Raw genomic sequence first — 19,367 nt, 5'->3', positions numbered from 1 at the left:
TAGAGCGGTGCTTCTCGGGACTAACAAGCTCCATTCATTTTATAGAATCGATCTGCCTTCCGTGGTAGGCATTGAAGTTGTCGCAGTTCAGGTAAATATTCGAGGGAAAAGCCTTAGAATTGCCACAGTACATCTTCCTCTGAGAACTGCGATTTCTCGCCAAGGTCTCTTAGATATCTGCTTAGTTTTATCTGAGCCTCGGTTGATCTTAGGAGATTTTAACTCCCACGGTACAGTCTGGGGGGAACTGTACGATGACAACCGTTGATATACGATCTAACTTCAATATGACAATTCTAAACACTAGGGAAGTAACACGAGTGGCCTGCCCCGTAACGTGGGTAGATCACCTTTTCGTGGTACGTTATGGGATGTAAGATTTATTACCGATTCCTAGTCCTGACTACTTCAAACTTGGGGAACAGGATTTTTCAGTAATCAAAAAAACACATCGTAGTCCTTGTTACTTTTTATTCCTTGTTGATAGTGACAAGACTCTGCTTTGTCCACCGAGTATAAAGAGCGGGACCTTTCAATTAGAGTCGGATCCTTGCGATAAATGCAAGAATGACAACTGTAAAAAAACGAATACTTCATCATTTCTCAATAGTGATGGAGTAATACGACGAATAAAATTAATGGTCGCAATGGTGTTAGGTCCCGAATAGAGGAAAAAACACGAGTGGCCTAACATCCATCAAAAGAATGAAGATTATATGGTTCGAGTTCGCTATCGTTGTGAAGTAATCCAAGATTCCTACGGTAGTGACCACTTGCCAATCAAAAATTCTGTTACCAATGGTTCATTGTCCACCCTTTTTATCGCCACTCATCGTTGATTGCGCTCTTCAAGCACAGACAAAACACGTTCCGGGTATTTCTGTTCACAAACGACCTCCAACTTCATGAGGGGATAAGGAATTATCCGACGCAAACAGCGAGAAGTCCGCCGCGTTTAAACGCTTTCGCAAACACGGTAGGGTCGAAGATTTCGAGCGATACACGGGCCTCGAGAAAAAGTTAAATATACCCGTTTACTGGCGTCGGTTCGTCGACGGTCTATCGCGAGAGACATCCATGAGACCGCTCTGGAAGATCGGCAAAAAAAATACAAAACGCGTCATCGCCGGCCAACGAATACACGGACTATTCTCTTATAGATGGATCCTTAGCTTTGCGCGCAAAGTTTGTCCTGATTCAGTGCCAGTTTAAAGCAATGTTCTTGATCCTCCATCGGGTAGGATCGTCATAGATTCCCTTTTTTCGATGACAGAATTCTCAGTTGCTCTCCTTTCATGTAACAATTCAGCTCCGGGAAACAATAGAATCAAGTTCAACTTGCTTAAAAATCTCCCAGACGACGCGAAAAGACGTTTGTTGAACTTATTCAATCCATTCCTAGAGCAGAACTGTTCTGGATGATTGGAAGCAAGTGCTATTGCCATTCCTGGTAAACCCGCGTCGGATTATAACTCGGACCATACTACGCAAGTAACCAACAAGCCCTCTAATTCGCCTTTATGCAATATAAGGCCAATATGCGATTAATATAAAGCTTACCATGCCCTATGTTAGCCGTGTATTGCCTTATTGCCTTATATTGCAAAAAGACGAATTAGCGGGCTTGTTGGTTACTTGGGTATCGCGATCCAGCATACGAAAATTGATGGAAGAAAGATTCGTCTTCGTCTGGACAAATGTAACGGTCGATCATTCACAATTGAGCTAAAACTCCGCAATTTTTAAGGTCCTACAAAAAATTAAAACTTGTGTATTATATGTTTTTTTAACAAATCATATCTCGAAAACGTCACTTGAATCGAAATGACGTCGGAGACAAAGTTGAAGAAAAAATAATTGCTTTTCGGAGAAAAAAACACACACTCAACTCTGTTTTTACGCAATTTTTTAACTCTCTATTTTTGAACCCGTAATTTCGATTTTCAACCAAATGTAATGCAACTTGTTTCAAACAACCGAAATCAATGAAAAATCAGGAGCTCCAATTCACGAGAAAAGCACACAAGAAGCTTTGATTACAAAAGCTGATGAGACTTTTTCAATTTAGTGCTATGCGTGAAAATCTGGGGGGGGGGGGACGTGCTGTCAAATCAGCCTACTGATCATTCTTGTATGAAACTGGTTCCAAACGTAATCAAACGCTGTAGGTTTCTTATGGCTTGTTTACGTTTGGAACCAGTTATGCGAGGTAGGCGACGATTGTTTGAATTTGATAGACACCTCCCCCCCCCCCCTCCCCCCTTAGTGAAAGTGGGAATATGATTGCGAAGATTTTTTTCCTTCACGTAACACCCTAATGACTCGATAGGCTGGTTCAAATGGGACAATCCATTTTAAATCACGTAGGGTGAAATGTAGGGTTAATATATAATTTCCATCATACTAAGCACAACCAACACTTACCCTCTCTTTTTCATACTAGTTTGAACATAAAATAAAGTGTTTCTATCCAACTCCGTTGTTGCCAGATCAGCTGTAATTACACAGAGAACCAATAGACGTTGTCTAGGATTAACAATTATCCTCAATGTGTAAATACTGGTGATCTAGAACCAGGCAATTCCAGCGCCGGCCATGTTCGAATGCTGGTCAAGAAAGGAATGGGTAGGAATATGTTGACGTGATACTCGCTTTAACGAAAGTCGAGAACACATCTGCACTTTCACGAGAAATCACTGGGATGTTGGATATAAGGGTTTGAACCCACGGACTTCTGCTCAGTAAACAAAATCGGTTGCTACAAGGCCACCGAACTCCTTATATCACAAAGTTTCAAAGAGTTTCAATTCCGTCCAACCACAGTGAAACGTCATTGGATTCACTTCGGTATATGGATGAAGGTGGAAAAAATAAATTCACTTTTAGCGCTTCTTTTGATTTTGAGAGGAATTGATGTAACTATTGATATTATGCCATAGACTTTATTTAGTTGCTTTTGAACTAAACTATCGTAATAAAATGATTGGTTTGTTCACGTCGAAATCATTCATGTACACTCAATTCTGTTTTTACGCGATTTTCCTTTTTTCGATTTTGCCTTTATGCAGGATAGGTACGGTATTTTTTTTTTTAGATTTTTCGAAATAAGTTGCATACTGAGATCACACGATCCGAAATAGAGGCGGACAAAATTGTGCAATAACAGAATTGAGTATATTTGATGTTTCCGCTCGCTTTAACGAAAATTGACGACTATGCCGAAGTAGTTCTCTGCCCTACGTGGAGATTATTTACAAAATATTAAAAAAAAATCATCAAAAGGTTGTCAAATGTAATCAAATCGATGGCATTAATGTTCTTCTCGGTGACAACCGAAATACATCGGCAGAATAAAAAATCTCTAATTTATTACACCACTTTACGACGACTCTCTTTTGACCGATTATTCCACTTCCGACGATCCACCGTGCCCAACATAATGTCACACTCTCAGAGTCTTGCCATTTGCTCCCCCACCCACTGGACGACATGTTAACATCGAATAATGTCATTGGGAAATTCTCACTTTTGGCTCTCCAGCCAGCAACACGCTACTCAGCTCCACGCTCTGCTCCCCCAAGATGGAACAGACATAAGCTCTCCGCGAGTTTCGCCTTTTTGGAGTATATATAATCAGCGCTCACAGGAGAGCAACACACTGCTCAGAGTCGAACGGCACGCGTTCCATTCAACTTGTTCCGATTCTTGGAGAGGAGCGACGTCGACGTCGACGTCGTTGGAAAAAGAAACGGTTCAGCAGGTTCAGAGGCTCAGGACACAGGATCAACTGCTTGCACGGTGGAGTTCGTGTCGTGCAGTGCTGAAGAGCGGACAGCTTTGTGGGAACTGTTGGAGGCCTACTATGTGAGTTTGGGAAGTTGGTGCTAGTGAGTGTGACAATAGTAACTGTTAGAAGTGATTGATACTGGACATGATCTGAAATCGCGAATCAAAGGACAGTGGAGAATATTATTTTCTAAATTAGTGATTTGAAGTGGAGGAAACTTCTGAATCGTGATTTCTTGTGCGGTTATTATTAAGGACTTTGGAAAAAAGTGAGAAGGGAAAATTCACTGGAAAGCATGTGATGGAGTGAGCGAGTAGGAGTGAATGGGCGCTTTTCGTGTGTAAGGGAGCTGGAGAGAAAGCTGGAGTGAGAACACAAATAGGACACGCTGGTCGGAGAGTGTAGTCGCGAAGAATTTTCATTACTGGCAGATTGTTACATAAAAATTCAAGGAAAATCGGATCGGAAAAACGAAAAATCGCCAAGACTTGAGGGGCCGTGTGTGCGCGTTTCTAGTTTGCAATAAGCTTTTGGATGAATTTTGTGTGTAATTTTGATGTTGGTTTCTACTTGCAGTCTTGAATGCTGGTTTCGGTGAGGAAGTGAAAAGTTGAATTTGGTCAGCAGCAAAACGAGATCAAAGATTTCGCGAGTTCGGTAATACATCACGGGAACGGTTTTCTTCTCGCCTAGCACTTAGTTTGAAAGGAAGGATTAGCCAGTGTGAAAGGGCACAGCCATGGCCGATAAGAAAGTAGCGGAACAATATTATACCCCACCCGAAAAACTGGGAAAATGGGAAGGATTCAGTAAATTCTGCTGGAACAGCGAAACCAGCCAATGCCTTGGAAGAACCGGTTCGAGTTGGGGTAAGTAGATTTTCTGACTCGTATGAGTCATAATTATCCATCCCTTCTAGTGTTGCAGGGATCCTTCGGGGGACAAGTTGTCCTTCTGTTTCTAGAGAGCAGCCATCTTGTTTTTCCCACCCTCCTTGCAAAAGGGGGTGTTAAACTTCTCCCTCTCTCGAATTTTCCGTTATCGCTCTCACTCCATTCGACGTCCAACGGCTATGGGTATCGACTCTGCATTTGGCATATCCTTGAAAGATCCTCTCATTTTTTGAAACACATTCTCTCGCACACCTTCCGAACAACCCCCACAATCTCACCAAACCTCTCGATACTCGCACATATCCAAGTGAGAAAAACTGATTACATAAATTTTCCAATGAAGTAAGATTCCTATCAATATTGCGATATTCCTGGCTGAAATAAAATCCCCAATCCACCCCATAAACCAAATCAATGCATGCAAATATTTCCAATCCAGCTACAACTGAAATCAATCATCGAAAAACTTCCCCTTCTCATCGCATCGCGAAGGCGGTGAGATTGAAATAAAAACGAAAACTGGTTTACCATCTTCAGAAAATCGATACTTTGACATGAGTTCGAATAAAAAAAAAGAACTTTTGTTTCATCGGTAACGAAATGACCTCAATCCGATTACGGCCCGTGTGGGTGGAAATCTTCCTCGCATATCCAGATCACTACCGGGGTTGGGAAATAGTCTCCTACAATAGGAATGTTTTGTATCTGCGGACTGGAAACCGTGCGGTGAAAGCAATTTTCCAGTTACATAACCCTTTTTTCTCTGCATTCTCCACTTTGGACCGAGACCTATCGACGGACCTACCAACCATCCGACCGACCGACCAATGCATTGGTTGGCTAGTTTTATATGTATGTGATTGCTTGGAGGATATATCGCCGTAGGTGGTTAATGGGTAGAAACAATAGGATGACACTTGATCATTTGAAACTGATATCATTATGCGATTGGATACACACCTGGGATGATATTAAGATGTGAGATTACAATTATGCTGATATCTGGTAATTCAAAAATTTGCCCAGAAATGTTCATTCGATGACTGAATCGTTATAATCGAAAATGTTACTAGAGCTTCTGAACATTTTAAAAAGCGCACTTTATTAACGGAAAGCCATCGTACAGACAAATCTTGTTTAGCTGATGGTACTAAAACCTGCATTATTCATGTTGTGCCTTTGTCCAGTGCTGAAAAATTTCAGGACTATCATTTGAGGATGTTGAAATAGGTGCTATCACTGTCATGGGACCATGTCACGAGATTTCACATAATTTTTCACTGACATAGAATATTTTTTAACACATTTTTTTGTAACATTTTACATGAATTAAAATAGGCAAGTATTGTATGGAATTAATATTCAGAGAAGCGATCATCGAGATATTTAATTATCAAGTCTTAAAATAACAATCCAATGCAAAATCGCTATCACAGTAGCCATGGAATGCATTTTTACTATGGTTCTATAACTCGATATCGAGTTAGTGGACATCTTGGGGATGGTTGACTGTATTTTGAAAATACACTTATCCATACGTCACCATTATGTGCCTCACACTTAGGTTCGTGCAAATTATGAAACACGCCCATTTCGTGTGTGAAACTTATGCTATGAAAAATTCCACAATTCAAATACAGCTATCCCCCGAAGAACGCGTTACCCTCTGAGTTCCACCCACGTCGGAGAATTTTCATTACTGGGAGATTGTTACATAAAAATTCATGGAACATCGTTCAATCAGGGTTGCTCCCACTCACTTCGCGATAAAAAAAGTTTTTCGAAATTATGAAATGATTGCATGCTACAATCATATTTTGGGCTTGTAAGCTACAAGAAGAGACTGAAATGTATGTGCTTGATTCATAAAACCTGCCGATTTCGTTTTCAGAGAGTCACAATCAGCGATTTTATGATTCGTGATCGTTCACTCAAAATGAGCGCTCACAAATCATAAAATCGCTGATTGTCACTCTCTGAAAGCGAAATTAACTGGTTTAATGTGTGAAACACATACTTTTCAACTTCTTCTTGTAGCTTCCAAGTACAAAATACCATTAAAGCATCCAAGCATTCGAAAAACATTATTTTATAGCGAAGTGAATGGAAGCAATCATAGTAACAATAATTCCAGTAAATCAGCTTCTAATGGGCAGCCCATAAGCCATTTAGACTGTTTTTGAAGCAGTTTAGACCCAAAGGGGTCTTTGTGGTCTATGAACAGACTCTAATTGCAATTTTAGATATCCAGCAACTCATCACCCATATTTGACAAATAGCTGTTTCCGCTATAAATTTTTATGGTGTAATCAAGTGTAATCTAAGCAACCTCTGATCTAGCATCGAACTACTAGAACTGTTAATTCTTTTTCTGTACACGGTAAGAAAAAAGTACCCAAAATTAAGTTCTTTTCACTCATCTCGGCACTATAAAGGGTGTCCCACATCAAATTGCATCACGGAAAAAACGCTGTAGAAAATTACCTAGTTGACCGATCCTTTTCAAACTTTTATGCAATAAAATATAACCCATTAGTAAGCTTTTGGCATATTTATTTCATTCAACATCAATACCATAACCGTATGCTCGCACCTTACGCTTAACTCCACTCATTAGGTTCTGTACAACATCTGGCTGCAGCTTCTTCTGTACCCACTTTTTCTTCATGTCTTCCTCAGATTTGAACTTCTTGGGAGGCTTCCGTAGTGCCTGCTACATAATAACCCAGTATTTTTCGATAGGCCTTAGTTCCAGTACGTTGGGAGGATTCATGTCCTTGGGTACGAAAGTGGCCCCGTTGTGGTAGCTAGATCCGGCCAGAAGATCGTAGAGCCCTCGTGTTGCTTCAACAGAGGAAGCAGACGCTTCTGTAGACACTCCTTGAGGTAGATCTCCCCGTTTACAATCCCAGTAGTCACGAACGGCGCACTCCGTTTGCCACATGAGCAGATCGCTTGACAAATCATGTATTTATTGACAAACTTTGAAAGTTTCTGCTTCCTTACTTCCTCCGGAACATCAAACTTGTGGTGGGAGGTGAAAAACAGTAGCTCCGGAAGCTGCCGGAAGTCCGCCTTGACGTAAGTCTCATCATCCATGATGAGACAATGAGACTTCGTCAGCATCTGGGTGTACAGTTTCCGGGTCCGTAGCTTTCCCATCGTATTTTGCCGTTCGTCACGATTTGGAGTATTTTGCACTTTGTACGTATGCAGTCCCTCCCGGTCCTTGGCTCTTTGAATGAAAGAGTTGGACAGATTCAACTTTTTGGCTGCATCCCTGGCCGAAGTATTGGGATTCCGCTTAAACGCTGCCATGACACGCTTGGGATCCTGATCACTAATATACTTCTCTGACGTTTGTGAAATGCACAAGTATTAGTGCATAACTTGGGGTAAATTATAAGTATTAGTGCAAGAATTTACCCAAAGTTCTGCACTAATGCTTGTGCAAATAACAAACGTCAGAGAAGTCTATAGAACTGATAGCATTTCTCCTTCCGTTCGATACTCAGAGTTTCGTAGTAACATTTAATCACACGACTCACCGTTAACTGCAAGATTCCGAGTTGTTTTCCGATGTCCCGATGAGAGAGTTGAGGATTTTCCAGGTGCTTTCGCAAAATCAATTCGCGACGTTGCTTTTCGGGTGACGCCATTTTTTCTAACTTTCGAAAAACTGACAGCTATAAAAAATACATTGTAATCAATACACTCTAAACTACTTCCACCCAAATTTTCAAGAGAAAATACTCAATTTTCTACAGCGTTTTTCCCGTGATATCAACTAATGTGTAACTTTCCTAATAATAATTAACCTTTGTAAAATCAAACACATTTCTTTAATAATTACCTTTCATTCAGCCATTATTCAGCTCAGAACTATCATCGGATTCTCCTTGTACTAACAATGAAAATATCCATGGAACTTTTTTCGAACCTTGAATTTCTCGTCAGAATCCTTTAGATAACCCCCCCCCCTTATTGTAATATTCCTCAGCTCTGAATTTCCTTTGATTTTTTTTTTCAAATTTTAGTCAAAACATTCAACAATAACCCTCCTGAGTCTATTCCTTTAGCAATTATACTCAGAACACTCTTTAAAGACTGTTTATCCACAGACAAACAGACGTAACAGTTTAATTCCAGTCATCGTACATCTATTTAACGTGCATTTTGAATATCTTTAGTTTTGTGAACCCTCCGCTCAGCGCTGGCATCGGATCACTTTGACGTTTCTTTACATTCTGATGAACTTGTATGCATCATTGCATTGTTTGCGACGTATAAAGCAAGCTTATTTTACTTTTACGCGAATAGCTCGCTAGATGTCGTCAGGGAGTTTCGTGAGATATTTTAAAGACAGATTGTTCAAATAGATACGTATGTTTGTCTGTGGTTTAACATTCTCTTTGAATTCTCGTCAAAATTATCTTGTAATTAATTTTAAAATTTACTAGCTATCCTTCTCACGATCCCCAAAAAAAATCTCCTTAGAATCACCTAGGAATGCTCCTTGAAGTTCTTTTCACAGCTCCCATGAAACTATTCTTAGAAAAACTCAGGAATTTAATTCAGACCTTCCATTCTTCTCCCCAGAAATTCCTTAGAATTCTTCTCACAGTTCCTAAGAACAATATCTCAGAATTATCTGATGAACTCCCTGTGGATATTCACTAGAAATTTGTCCTTTAAATTTGTCGAACCTCTTAACGAAATCCCTTTATGAAGAGCTTTGAGTGGGTTGGTTTATTTCCTTTAAATTCCGTTATAATTAACCACTTCATTCGAGCTGTTGAAATGACGTTTACTACCACTCGAACTTTGAAATAAAACATTATTTTGAGATTTTTTCTTCTAGAGCCACGAGAAAAGTAGTCAACATTTGTGCGTTTCATAAAAAAAAAATAGAAATTAGTTGGTCCAGTTTTGTGAAATCGCTGGTAGAAAGTCGCGCCAAAACTGCTTGACAAAGTGGTCAATTGCTTATCGTTTGACAGATACGCGTATTTCGTCTACTACTTGCAGACTTCATCAGTGCCAAGTACTCAACACAACAGGTGTTGGTGTTGAGTACTTGGCACTGATGAAGTCTGCAAGTAGTAGGCGAAATACGCGTATCTGTCAAACGATAAGTAATTATAACGGATTTAAAGGAAATAAACCAACCCACTAAAAGCTCTTCATATAGAAATTTTATTAATTCTTCTCGTTAATTCTGTTAATTCCTTTTGAATTATCCTTAATATTCCATAGGTATTCTTCTCTAAATTCTTCAGATTGATTTTAATTGTTGGAGCCTAGAGCCACATACGAACAGACGTTACGGTTTCTTTTTAATCATCGTACATGCATCTAACGTTCAATTTAAATATTTTTAGTTTCGCGAATCGCCCACCACAAACAATGATGGCATTGGATCACTTTGACGTTTCTTCTTCTTCCTCGAATTTTAAGTTTATCGCATATTAGCTTATTGCGTGCTCTCAACTTAGTGTTCTAGATACACTTCTACAGTTATTGATTAAGAGCTTTCGATGCCCGTACCATTTTTGTATAAGTATAATTGGGTGGCAAGTACAATCTTATACCCTATATGCCCAGGGAAGTCGAGAAATTTTCGAATCCGCCATATTCCTAGACCGGTCTTGCTCTGTTGTTGCGTCTTTACCGACTCAGCTATGCGAGGCCCCACTTTGACGTTTCTATACATCCTATTGAACTTGCATACAACATTGTTTGAGAAATGGGAAGCAAGCTATTTTCCGCGAATAGCTCGCAAGATGCCGTTAGTGATCTCCGTGATGATGTTTTTGAGGAATATTTATTTAAAGAGGTAGGTCTGTTTATCTGTGCTAGAACATTTTTCTTTGTTGTTAAACCGTTAAATCTTTCCAAGAACCAAATGTGTGTTTTGTTGGTGCTGCGATCCACTACAGCGTGCTGTCAATAGGCTGTTTCTATGCACCACCAATGTAGAGTGCGCTAGGCAATTATGACAGGCAACGTCAACCAAACCGTTTGTTTGCATCAACATTACAATTTTTGACATCTCAAATTAACGCATATTGTTATGCGTATCTTTCATATTTCCATCGGGAGGGGTCTTATTTTATTATTTTTCACATATTTGAACGGATTTACAGCTCAAATAACACCACATTAAAAATCCGGAAGATCATAACCTCTGGGGTAGTTTATAAATCTTCACTTTTCTTAACAAAAATACGTGGAAGCACCAGCCGGTTCACTCCAAAATCGATACAGAAAATAATATATTCCATGTGGATGATAATTACAAGCATCTGCGATGGATAAATTAATCACAAAAGGTAAAAACATTTGCCTCTTCCTATGCTTCACCGTGAAAATGTCAGCCCTCTTCACTCTGTTGATGGTTCTCTTATTCACCCCCAGAGGTTGAAACGATCGCTTAATTTCTATTGGATTCGCCTATAAAGTCAATGACATTTGAAATTGCACCAGCACTGAATTTCACTTCCGACACTGATATTCATAGCAACCATGATATCGGACGGTATAGTTTTGACATTGCACACAGAAAAAAATTCTGAATTTTAACTATCGCATAAAATCTCCTTTCGCTTAATTGTGAGCTATACATGGCATAAACAACGAAATCGTTTACAAGCTTGCATACAATATTGCTAATTTATGCGATACTGCGCTTAAATTTACACGAAATATCGCGTAAATTTATGCCAAATCTAGCGTTAATTTTATGTGCGCTATATCTCGCAGAAATTTACATGAATTTTTCGAACGGTGCAATCCATATAAATAACATCTAGCGGGCAGCTGAAAATCTTACTTTTATCTTAATAAATAAACTGGCTCGTATGACCATTGCATTGTTTCAATAGTTCCGAAGTTTTTCCTAAAGATCAGTACTCGATTAGCTGTCGTGGGACATATTAGCTACAGAACTTCGAATTTCATTTGCGCACTGATATTCACATTAAAGGGTGTACTGTTTAAAATCCGCACACACAAAATTCATTCTCAAAATTCAAGTTTTGATCCCATTATCACCAAATTTTCAGGGAGTAAAAAGAAGCAATTAAAGTTAGTTTTGGCATCATTCAATAAAAATTACTTTGCCTTTATATCCGAATGTGCGAACCTTGGCCTTAACCTCAGCCATGAAGTTCTGCACGACCTCAGAATCGACAGCATATCAACCCATGCTTTCTTCATTTCTTCTACATTCTTCACCAATTTAGGTCATTTTAGAAGGTGCTCCTTTATGAAGGCCCAGTATTTTTCAATTGGGCGCAGTTCCGGAGTATTCAGATCTTTCGGCACGAAATTGACATCGTTCGCCTTATACCACTCTAGCACGTCCTTCGTGTAGTGGCATGATGTCAAATCCGGTCAGAAGATCGGTGGACCGTCGTGAGCCTTCAGGAGAGGGAGAAGCCGCTTTTAGAGACACTCTTCCAAATACACCTGTCCATTCATGGTACTTGCGATAACGAAAGGTGTACTCCGCTTTCGGAAAGTACAAATCATTTGCCAAATTAAGAACTTCTTGACGAACTTCGACATCTTCTGTGTTCGGAGGTTCTCGGGAACATCACACTTATCCTTGGTAGTCACATTCAGGTTTCCTGGAATCTGGTTGAAGTCCGCTTTCACATATGTCTCGTTATCCATTACGCAGCAGTGTGGTTTCGTTAACTCCTGGTCGTACAACTTCCGGGCACGGCTTTCTGCGACCGTATTCTGTTTCTCGTCACGGTTTGGGGACTTCTGAACCTTAAACATACGTAGTCCAGCTCGAGTTTTGGTATTCTGCACGAAATTCTTGCTCACATGCAACTTTTTAGAACTGAGGCGTTCGGTTACCGTTTAAGACCTCAACCACGCGTTTGTGATCGTTCTCGTTGATCTGACGGCTTTTTTTATACGAATCTACGCTTCCGATCAACAGTCAAACGTTCTTTGAACCGTTTCATGATACCAGACACCGTGGAATTAACGATTCTTATTTTTTTTTTCGATGACACGATGCGACAGATCCCTATTCTCAAAGTACTCGTGCAAAACTTTTTCGCGCACGCACTGTTCTTTCGTCGCCATTTTGAAAACTTTTGCACATCTGATGAAATCAACTCACACAACTTGAGTGTGTGTGGATTTTAAACGATACTCCCTTTATGTGAAGTGATGCTGATATCAGGTGGCTAGTGAAAATCAGCATTTTTTTTATATTGAGATTCATGTTTTTCAGAACAACTAGTATCTTGTGAATTTAATAAAATTCCACATTTCGAGTAGTTTTCCCCTATCGTATATGTTATATTTTGACGTTGGACTACGTCTGTGATTTCTATGTGGGGGTACACTTTGTTAAAAGCGAATATGGAACAAGTAACAAAATTATGAAAGATTTTGAACGTTAATAACTCAGCTGCCCCTGGACCAATTTCAAAAAATTTATCACCATTCGTTCAGAAATATGTCTACACATCTGTCAAATTTAAGGCTTTAACATTTTTCAAAATTTAAAATTGCACGAATGTGCAGATGTGGCTATGATAATTGAAATAATCACCGATTGCCTGCGAAATGCGATTTCAAAGTTGAATTCCACCCGGTCTTACCAAACGGTGTTTATTCAATTCGCGTGGTGTTCTCTAGTACACAACAAAAGGCTCCCCGCAAGCAGCTATGCTGGCCTCAACCGCTGATCAGATTCAGTTCCAATCACCGTGTGTGGTGGTGTCCGGTCGTCGACATCAGCAACAGCAGTGCTTTCGGCGCGTGGCGTTGAACATTGTTCTCCAGTACACAACGAAAGGTTGGCTGCAAGCAGCAAGCTGCAGCCCACATGAGCATCGACAGAAGGAGGAAGAAGCCGCACCGCTATTGATCGGAATCAGTAACTCTTCGGGAGTCGCTGTGGGCCAACTATATCAAGCGTGTCATACTAAAGAGTACAAACGGAGAGAACCCCGCTCAAATTCCTATTCCTACACCAAGCACAAACTCCTGCTGCAGTTAACAAATAACAAATATTATTAGAACCCAATTAGTCATACGTCACCATTGCGTACAACCCCATAGGGCTGTCCCTTGTAGTTTTTTTTTCTTAATCTAGGATCTTGAAGATTTTTATAAATCAAAAATCTTAAAACTAGAATGATAATTTAATGCTCCTTACAAATGTTGAAGCCTCAGAATCTTGAAAATTTCCATACTCCCATTTTCAAGAATTTGGTTATTAAGGGCCACCCACATTAGATCCGTTTGCGTTGCGTTGACGTAAATTTGACAGTTAGACAATAGATTTAGCTGTCACTTTGCCGCAACGCTTCCGATCCGGATCTAATGTGCGTGGGCCTTTACAGAATACGGAGATTTCCGAGATTTCCAACTATTTTCCCAAGATCTCATCTGTATGAAGTTCAAGATTTCTAAAACAATTTCTCAATTCAATTCTTCACTTTTTGCAATTCCGTCTATCAATTCGGGACCCATTTTGTTCAATTGCATTTGGCTTAGTGACCATAAATATATTCCATGACTCAATTGCTCAGTCAGTTCTGGGCCTTTGTATAAATAAGAGGTATCGAGCTAAGATTTTGTTTTGTCCACAACCAGCTCGAAACATTTGCACTTTAACACATTAAAAAAATCAAATAATTCATAACTTCCGTTTTTGCTGAATATGTTTAAGCAGGAAATTTTTGAGATTTGAACCGGGAAACCAGGAATCCTAAATGAAAATTCACTGGTTACCCTGAAAGTGATAGTTTCCATTAATAAGCATGAGTAAAAATGATGCCATTTTAACTATTCATATTGGTTAAAATATTAAAGTTTTGCGATGAATTTTCATCTATCAGCGAATCTGAATAAATATTATAAAAAATAATTTCAATTACGACCAGCTCCCACTGTGTTAAGCTGCAATGGAAAGAGGAAAATTTTCAAACCCCTCACGATCATTTAATTATTTACGACCCATAAAAACTAAAGTGCTAACTGCACCCAAATAAGGCACCTAATAGTATTTTTCTCCGTTGGCTACTAATAAAGCCATGAAAACCAAAATATATACGCTCCAATGCTGATTGGGCTCATTTTCGTTTTGCCAAACTGCCTGGGGAAGCCCAGAACCGGTTTATATCCGCAATGCAAAAGTGTTGTGTGTATACTTCGATTATGTAACTATGTCGTCATACTGCCATACTCCTGCTTCTGATCTTTTTTTCTGCAAGCTGGACGAAATCAACCAACTAAAAGTGTATCATACATATTTATGGGCAACATTTCCCCATAAACCAAATACCGCACCACCGTAGTTGCCATGCCATGGTTCGTCCAAGAAAAAAAAAATCGATAGGCCACGAAAGTTTTACGATGGAATCAAGCATTAGAAGTGGTCGTATCCGGCCCGGATCCCTTCCGATCCAAGGAAGGTGTATAACTGCAACCCTCCCTACTATGTATTCGGTCGCCCTGATCAATGCGTGCCCTAATGCCATTAGCCCATCTATAGGCGACTTTCTATGGAAAATTACCAGTCAATGGGGCAGAAAAGAATGGATTTTTCACCCCCACAAGCTGGACAGTTGGATTGGATTTATCACCGTGGAGCAAACCACACTGTTGTATGAAAGGTGGTTTGCTTCGTTGAAAAACGGGTTAGTTAGATGTATAAGGATACTGGATTTGTTGCAGTATCCATAAACATCAAATTCTCAATAACGGTTTTAAGTATAAAGTGCTCAAAAATAGTCATCCGAAAATGATTCGATTCAACTCTATCAAAAACGAAATCATTGCTACCAGCTATTCCCCAAGCTAAATTACATCGATGGGATATAGGAGCAGAAATTTAAATTTTAATGAGTTTTTCATATTTCCTTTGCCTTATTTCACTGTCCCTAGCCTCAGAAGCACATGGCAGCAGGCAACTCGCCGTTATCGAACCAATTCTTGGAAAACCGATTCAGGCATAACCACCTCCTCCGTCCTGTAGCACTCCCTCTCCCTCTACACAGTGGCATTTTCGAAGGCTTTTCCAAGTTCATAAGTCTGACCTGTGGTTGATAGGGGAGGAGGGGGTCCAATTGATATGGATGGATGGAAGTTCGACTCGGTTCCAACGCCGTCATCGTCGTCGTCGTCGTCGGCGGTGTGTGACATACAAACACACCTTAGAGCGCCTGCGCATTGACTAAAAATAACCCGATTTCCGTCAGCCCTCGTCGTCTTCCGTCCGTGCCATCATAACCACCCACGATTTCAGGTTGCTTCAAGTGTATCTTTTTTTTACTGTACTCCATCGAGAATCACACATTGAGCGTGTGCGAACGCGAAGAACATGGAGGACAGCGCAAGGCAACATTTCACCTTCGGAAGACACTCTGTTTTTACGATCGAGCTATACAATTGCAAACTGCTCATTGAGCTCACCACCACGAGTCGTGTCCGAACCTTGTGACAGTAAAATATTATGGAACCAAAAAATACAGCTGTTTAATATTAATGTACAATAGGGTTAAGAGCTCATTTCCGTCATACCAAGCCAAACCCGCACTTTATCTATTTTTTCTTCCTCCAACAAATTCGAACAAAAAGTGGAATGTTTCGATCAAAGATCACGTATAATTTTAATTAACTTTCCATACGTACCGTTAGATTTGATAAAGAGCCACAAATTGTTGAGATATTGGTAAAATCTAACACTGCTTCTTGATTCCAATTTCGTCATACGAGTTTAAATTCCGTCAAAACACATTGAAACGTCATTGGATTCACTTCGGCATACGAATGAAGGCAGGCGAAAATGATTCCCTAGTAGTGTTTCTTTTGATTTTGAGAGGAATGGTTGTAAATATTCATATTGTGCGTATTAAAAGAATTTGTTTTCTAGCTTCTGAACTCACATCGGTCACGTCGAAAACATTGATATATTTTATGTTTTTTCTCGATGTGACGGAAATGGGCGCATATGCCAAGGTAGTTCTCCACCCTATATGAGGCTCGGGCGTGCTAAAGTTGCAGTTCACTACACGGCAGTTGAAATTGCCTGCGAATTTCAAATCACATCACGCGTCTCCCTACCAATAATGGCAATGAGTCTAAAGGTCTACGTACACCTAGCGATCGTAGAGATAAATAAAATTTAAACCAGGGCCATAAGCGAGCTGACGGTGTAGCAGATTTTTTGTTTGTCTCTTTGAGCGTTTCAATCCTAATTACATACAGTTCGAAAAGGTAGGGAGTGTCGTATATTAAACACGTTTACGTTATACAACGGGTAAAATTATTGGACATGTCGTAAACTATTCCAAATATTGTATGAAATCGTCCATCTTGCTAACAAACTTGTAAGCAATCTTTCTCTCATTACTATTATTACACGTGGCGTAATTCATCTTTGATGTAAATTGGATTTTTTTCGTAGTTCGTACACAATTTCAAAAATATACTTAAATTTGTGCGCTATCTACACAGCAAAAAAAAACTGTGTGCAAACTTGTATTTATTATCACGCAAATTACAAACTTGCATGCAATATTATTATCAAGGATAGACGGTTACATACAACATTTGTAATATTTAATTAAATGTCTCATAAATTTACATGATCAATAATGTAAAATTGTATGATATATGACGATCCATTCAAGTACAGCATACTGAATAGATATTTGCACTACTTTTTCGAACTGTGTTTTCAATGTTAGAAATTTGTTAATTTAAGCGCAATACCGCATAAATCAGAAATATTGTGTACAAGCTTGCAAACAATTTCGTTGTTTGCGTTAATCACAACTCAAGCAAGGGAAAATTTATTTATTTATTCATTCATCTGACTTTTTGTCGTATTAATGAATGTGATGGGGAAAAGCCAATTTAACTGGCAAAAAAAACTCCATATCTGTGAACATAACATAAAGTAAACATGGCATATCAACTGTAGTCAAAGTAAATAAAAAAAACTTATAATTCAATCAAATCGATTGGTCATCCATCATCCGAAGTGCCGAAAAAATTTACGTATTCTTGTCAATCTAGGCAGCGTCCGCACTTCTGTTAGCAATTTTTCAACGTCACGTACACATATGACGTATTTGTTTGTTTGTTTACATTTATCTGCTGCTTGCTATTCTATCCATGACAATCGACAGAATTGTCCAAAACGGTTCTAGAACGTTTCTACAACGCTCCAACCTTCTCAGGTGAGTGTGACTATTGTCGGCAGCCGGTTGTCTAACTGAAACCATTCCATTTGAACTCTGTGTTAACCAGCTGTTCTATTATCGACAACTCGAAATCAGCCATATTTTGTAGTACGTACATTTCATTTGAAAAAAAACTGGCATAACAGGTTAGTTCAGTTGTAAAAATGTAATCAGACTAAGGCATCGCTTAAATACATTCAGCGAAGTGTTTTGCTGCGACAATACAGCGAAATTAACGTTCAAATTTTGGTAGCCGAAAACAGTCAATGGGTGCCGAACAAGGGGCAATCAACTCTGCACACTGTTCCGAAAGTCATCGTAGCACACTGATCGGCACGTTAGGGCACACGATGACAAGTGTTATTACCCATAAATATAAAATGGCATCACTGCTTTGAGTTGACATTTTGCTAAGCGTTGCTAACGTTTACTACTCTGCTGACTTTAAAGTAGCGGGGAAGTTTCATTTTCAGTTTCATTTTTTTGTTGATTTCCCATCGACGAGACTCTCCGTACTTATACCTTTTGGGGGATGGACCTCGAAAGGAAGTCCACAGTATATTTTAGGGATGTCCATAGGAAGGATTCATGTTTTGGGGGAAACTCAAACAAATTAGTCAGAGTTAACATGCGTCGTAGAATAGGCCTGCTTACGTATTAACCCCAGATGGAAATAGGATACGGGCTGAAAAAAAATTGTTTAGGTGAGGATAATTGCATAATTCAGTTCCAATTGTATAATTCTAGACCAACAATTGAAATAGGCAGAACAACCAAACGTAAACAATGGCTTTAAACGCAAATTTCTCGAAAATCAAGGTACATCGACGCAATCTAACACCAGCATCTGAAAGAGCAAACTTCCTTTATCGAATGGCATTGTTAGTTTGCGTGGGTGTATTGTAATTCTCGAGAAATTTGCGTTTAAAGCCATTGTTTACGTTTGGTTGTTCCACCCATTCCAATTGTTGGTCTAGAATTGATGTACGGTGTCAACAACAACCCGGTACCGAACGATCCCGTCATTTTGCAGATGAAACTGTAACCGCAGCAGTTTCTCCCGAAAAACCACTTGGTACGATTGATGGTCTATGAACTGAACAATGTCAGACATTCGATTGACTGTGAAGGGTCAGTGAATCTTGTGTTAGCAACATTAAGAAGGATGCTGCTATCAAAATTGTGAAGGTTATTACACCGGAGGTAACGGAGTCAATCTGAAACGCAATCGACAGTTTCAGGGGGATAAATATGCAATTCCAGCCAGACCAAGCAAGGATAAAAATTATGAAGGAACAACAAGCAGATACAAAGAGAAGGTAGCAGTAAAACGTTGACAACCTGTATTTAGATCCTGGACCAGCATTTGGATGCTGTTGGAAATTACTATTTTGTTTTTGTTAATGAACAATCTCAGCGATTTCCTGGGTCTTCTGTTTATTTATTACGATGTTCAAAAGTTAA

General features: G+C 39.5%; 1 protein-coding gene across 5 annotated transcripts in view; it reads left to right on the top strand.

The window, feature by feature from the left end:
* Positions 1–19,367, top strand: part of nrv3 (nervana 3) — an 88,266-nt gene that overhangs the window by 16,151 nt on the left and 52,748 nt on the right. For 4 of the 5 annotated variants that reach the window (XM_065231270.1, XM_065231271.1, XM_065231273.1 and 1 more), the window contains one exon: positions 4,364–4,656. In XM_065231270.1, coding sequence (XP_065087342.1) covers positions 4,527–4,656 — 130 coding nt within the window. In that variant the 5' untranslated portion in view covers positions 4,364–4,526. Of the gene's footprint in view, positions 1–3,685; positions 3,865–4,363; positions 4,657–19,367 lie in introns of those variants that run through there. The other variant, XM_065231269.1, reaches the window with a different exon arrangement.

The sequence above is a fragment of the Ochlerotatus camptorhynchus genome, unplaced genomic scaffold, assembly GCF_037179485.1.
Source record: "Ochlerotatus camptorhynchus isolate MF236.1 unplaced genomic scaffold, CSIRO-AGI_Acam_v1.1 ptg000349l, whole genome shotgun sequence".
NCBI lineage: Eukaryota > Metazoa > Arthropoda > Insecta > Diptera > Culicidae > Ochlerotatus > Ochlerotatus camptorhynchus.
This window is presented reverse-complemented; position numbering and strand designations above follow the sequence as displayed.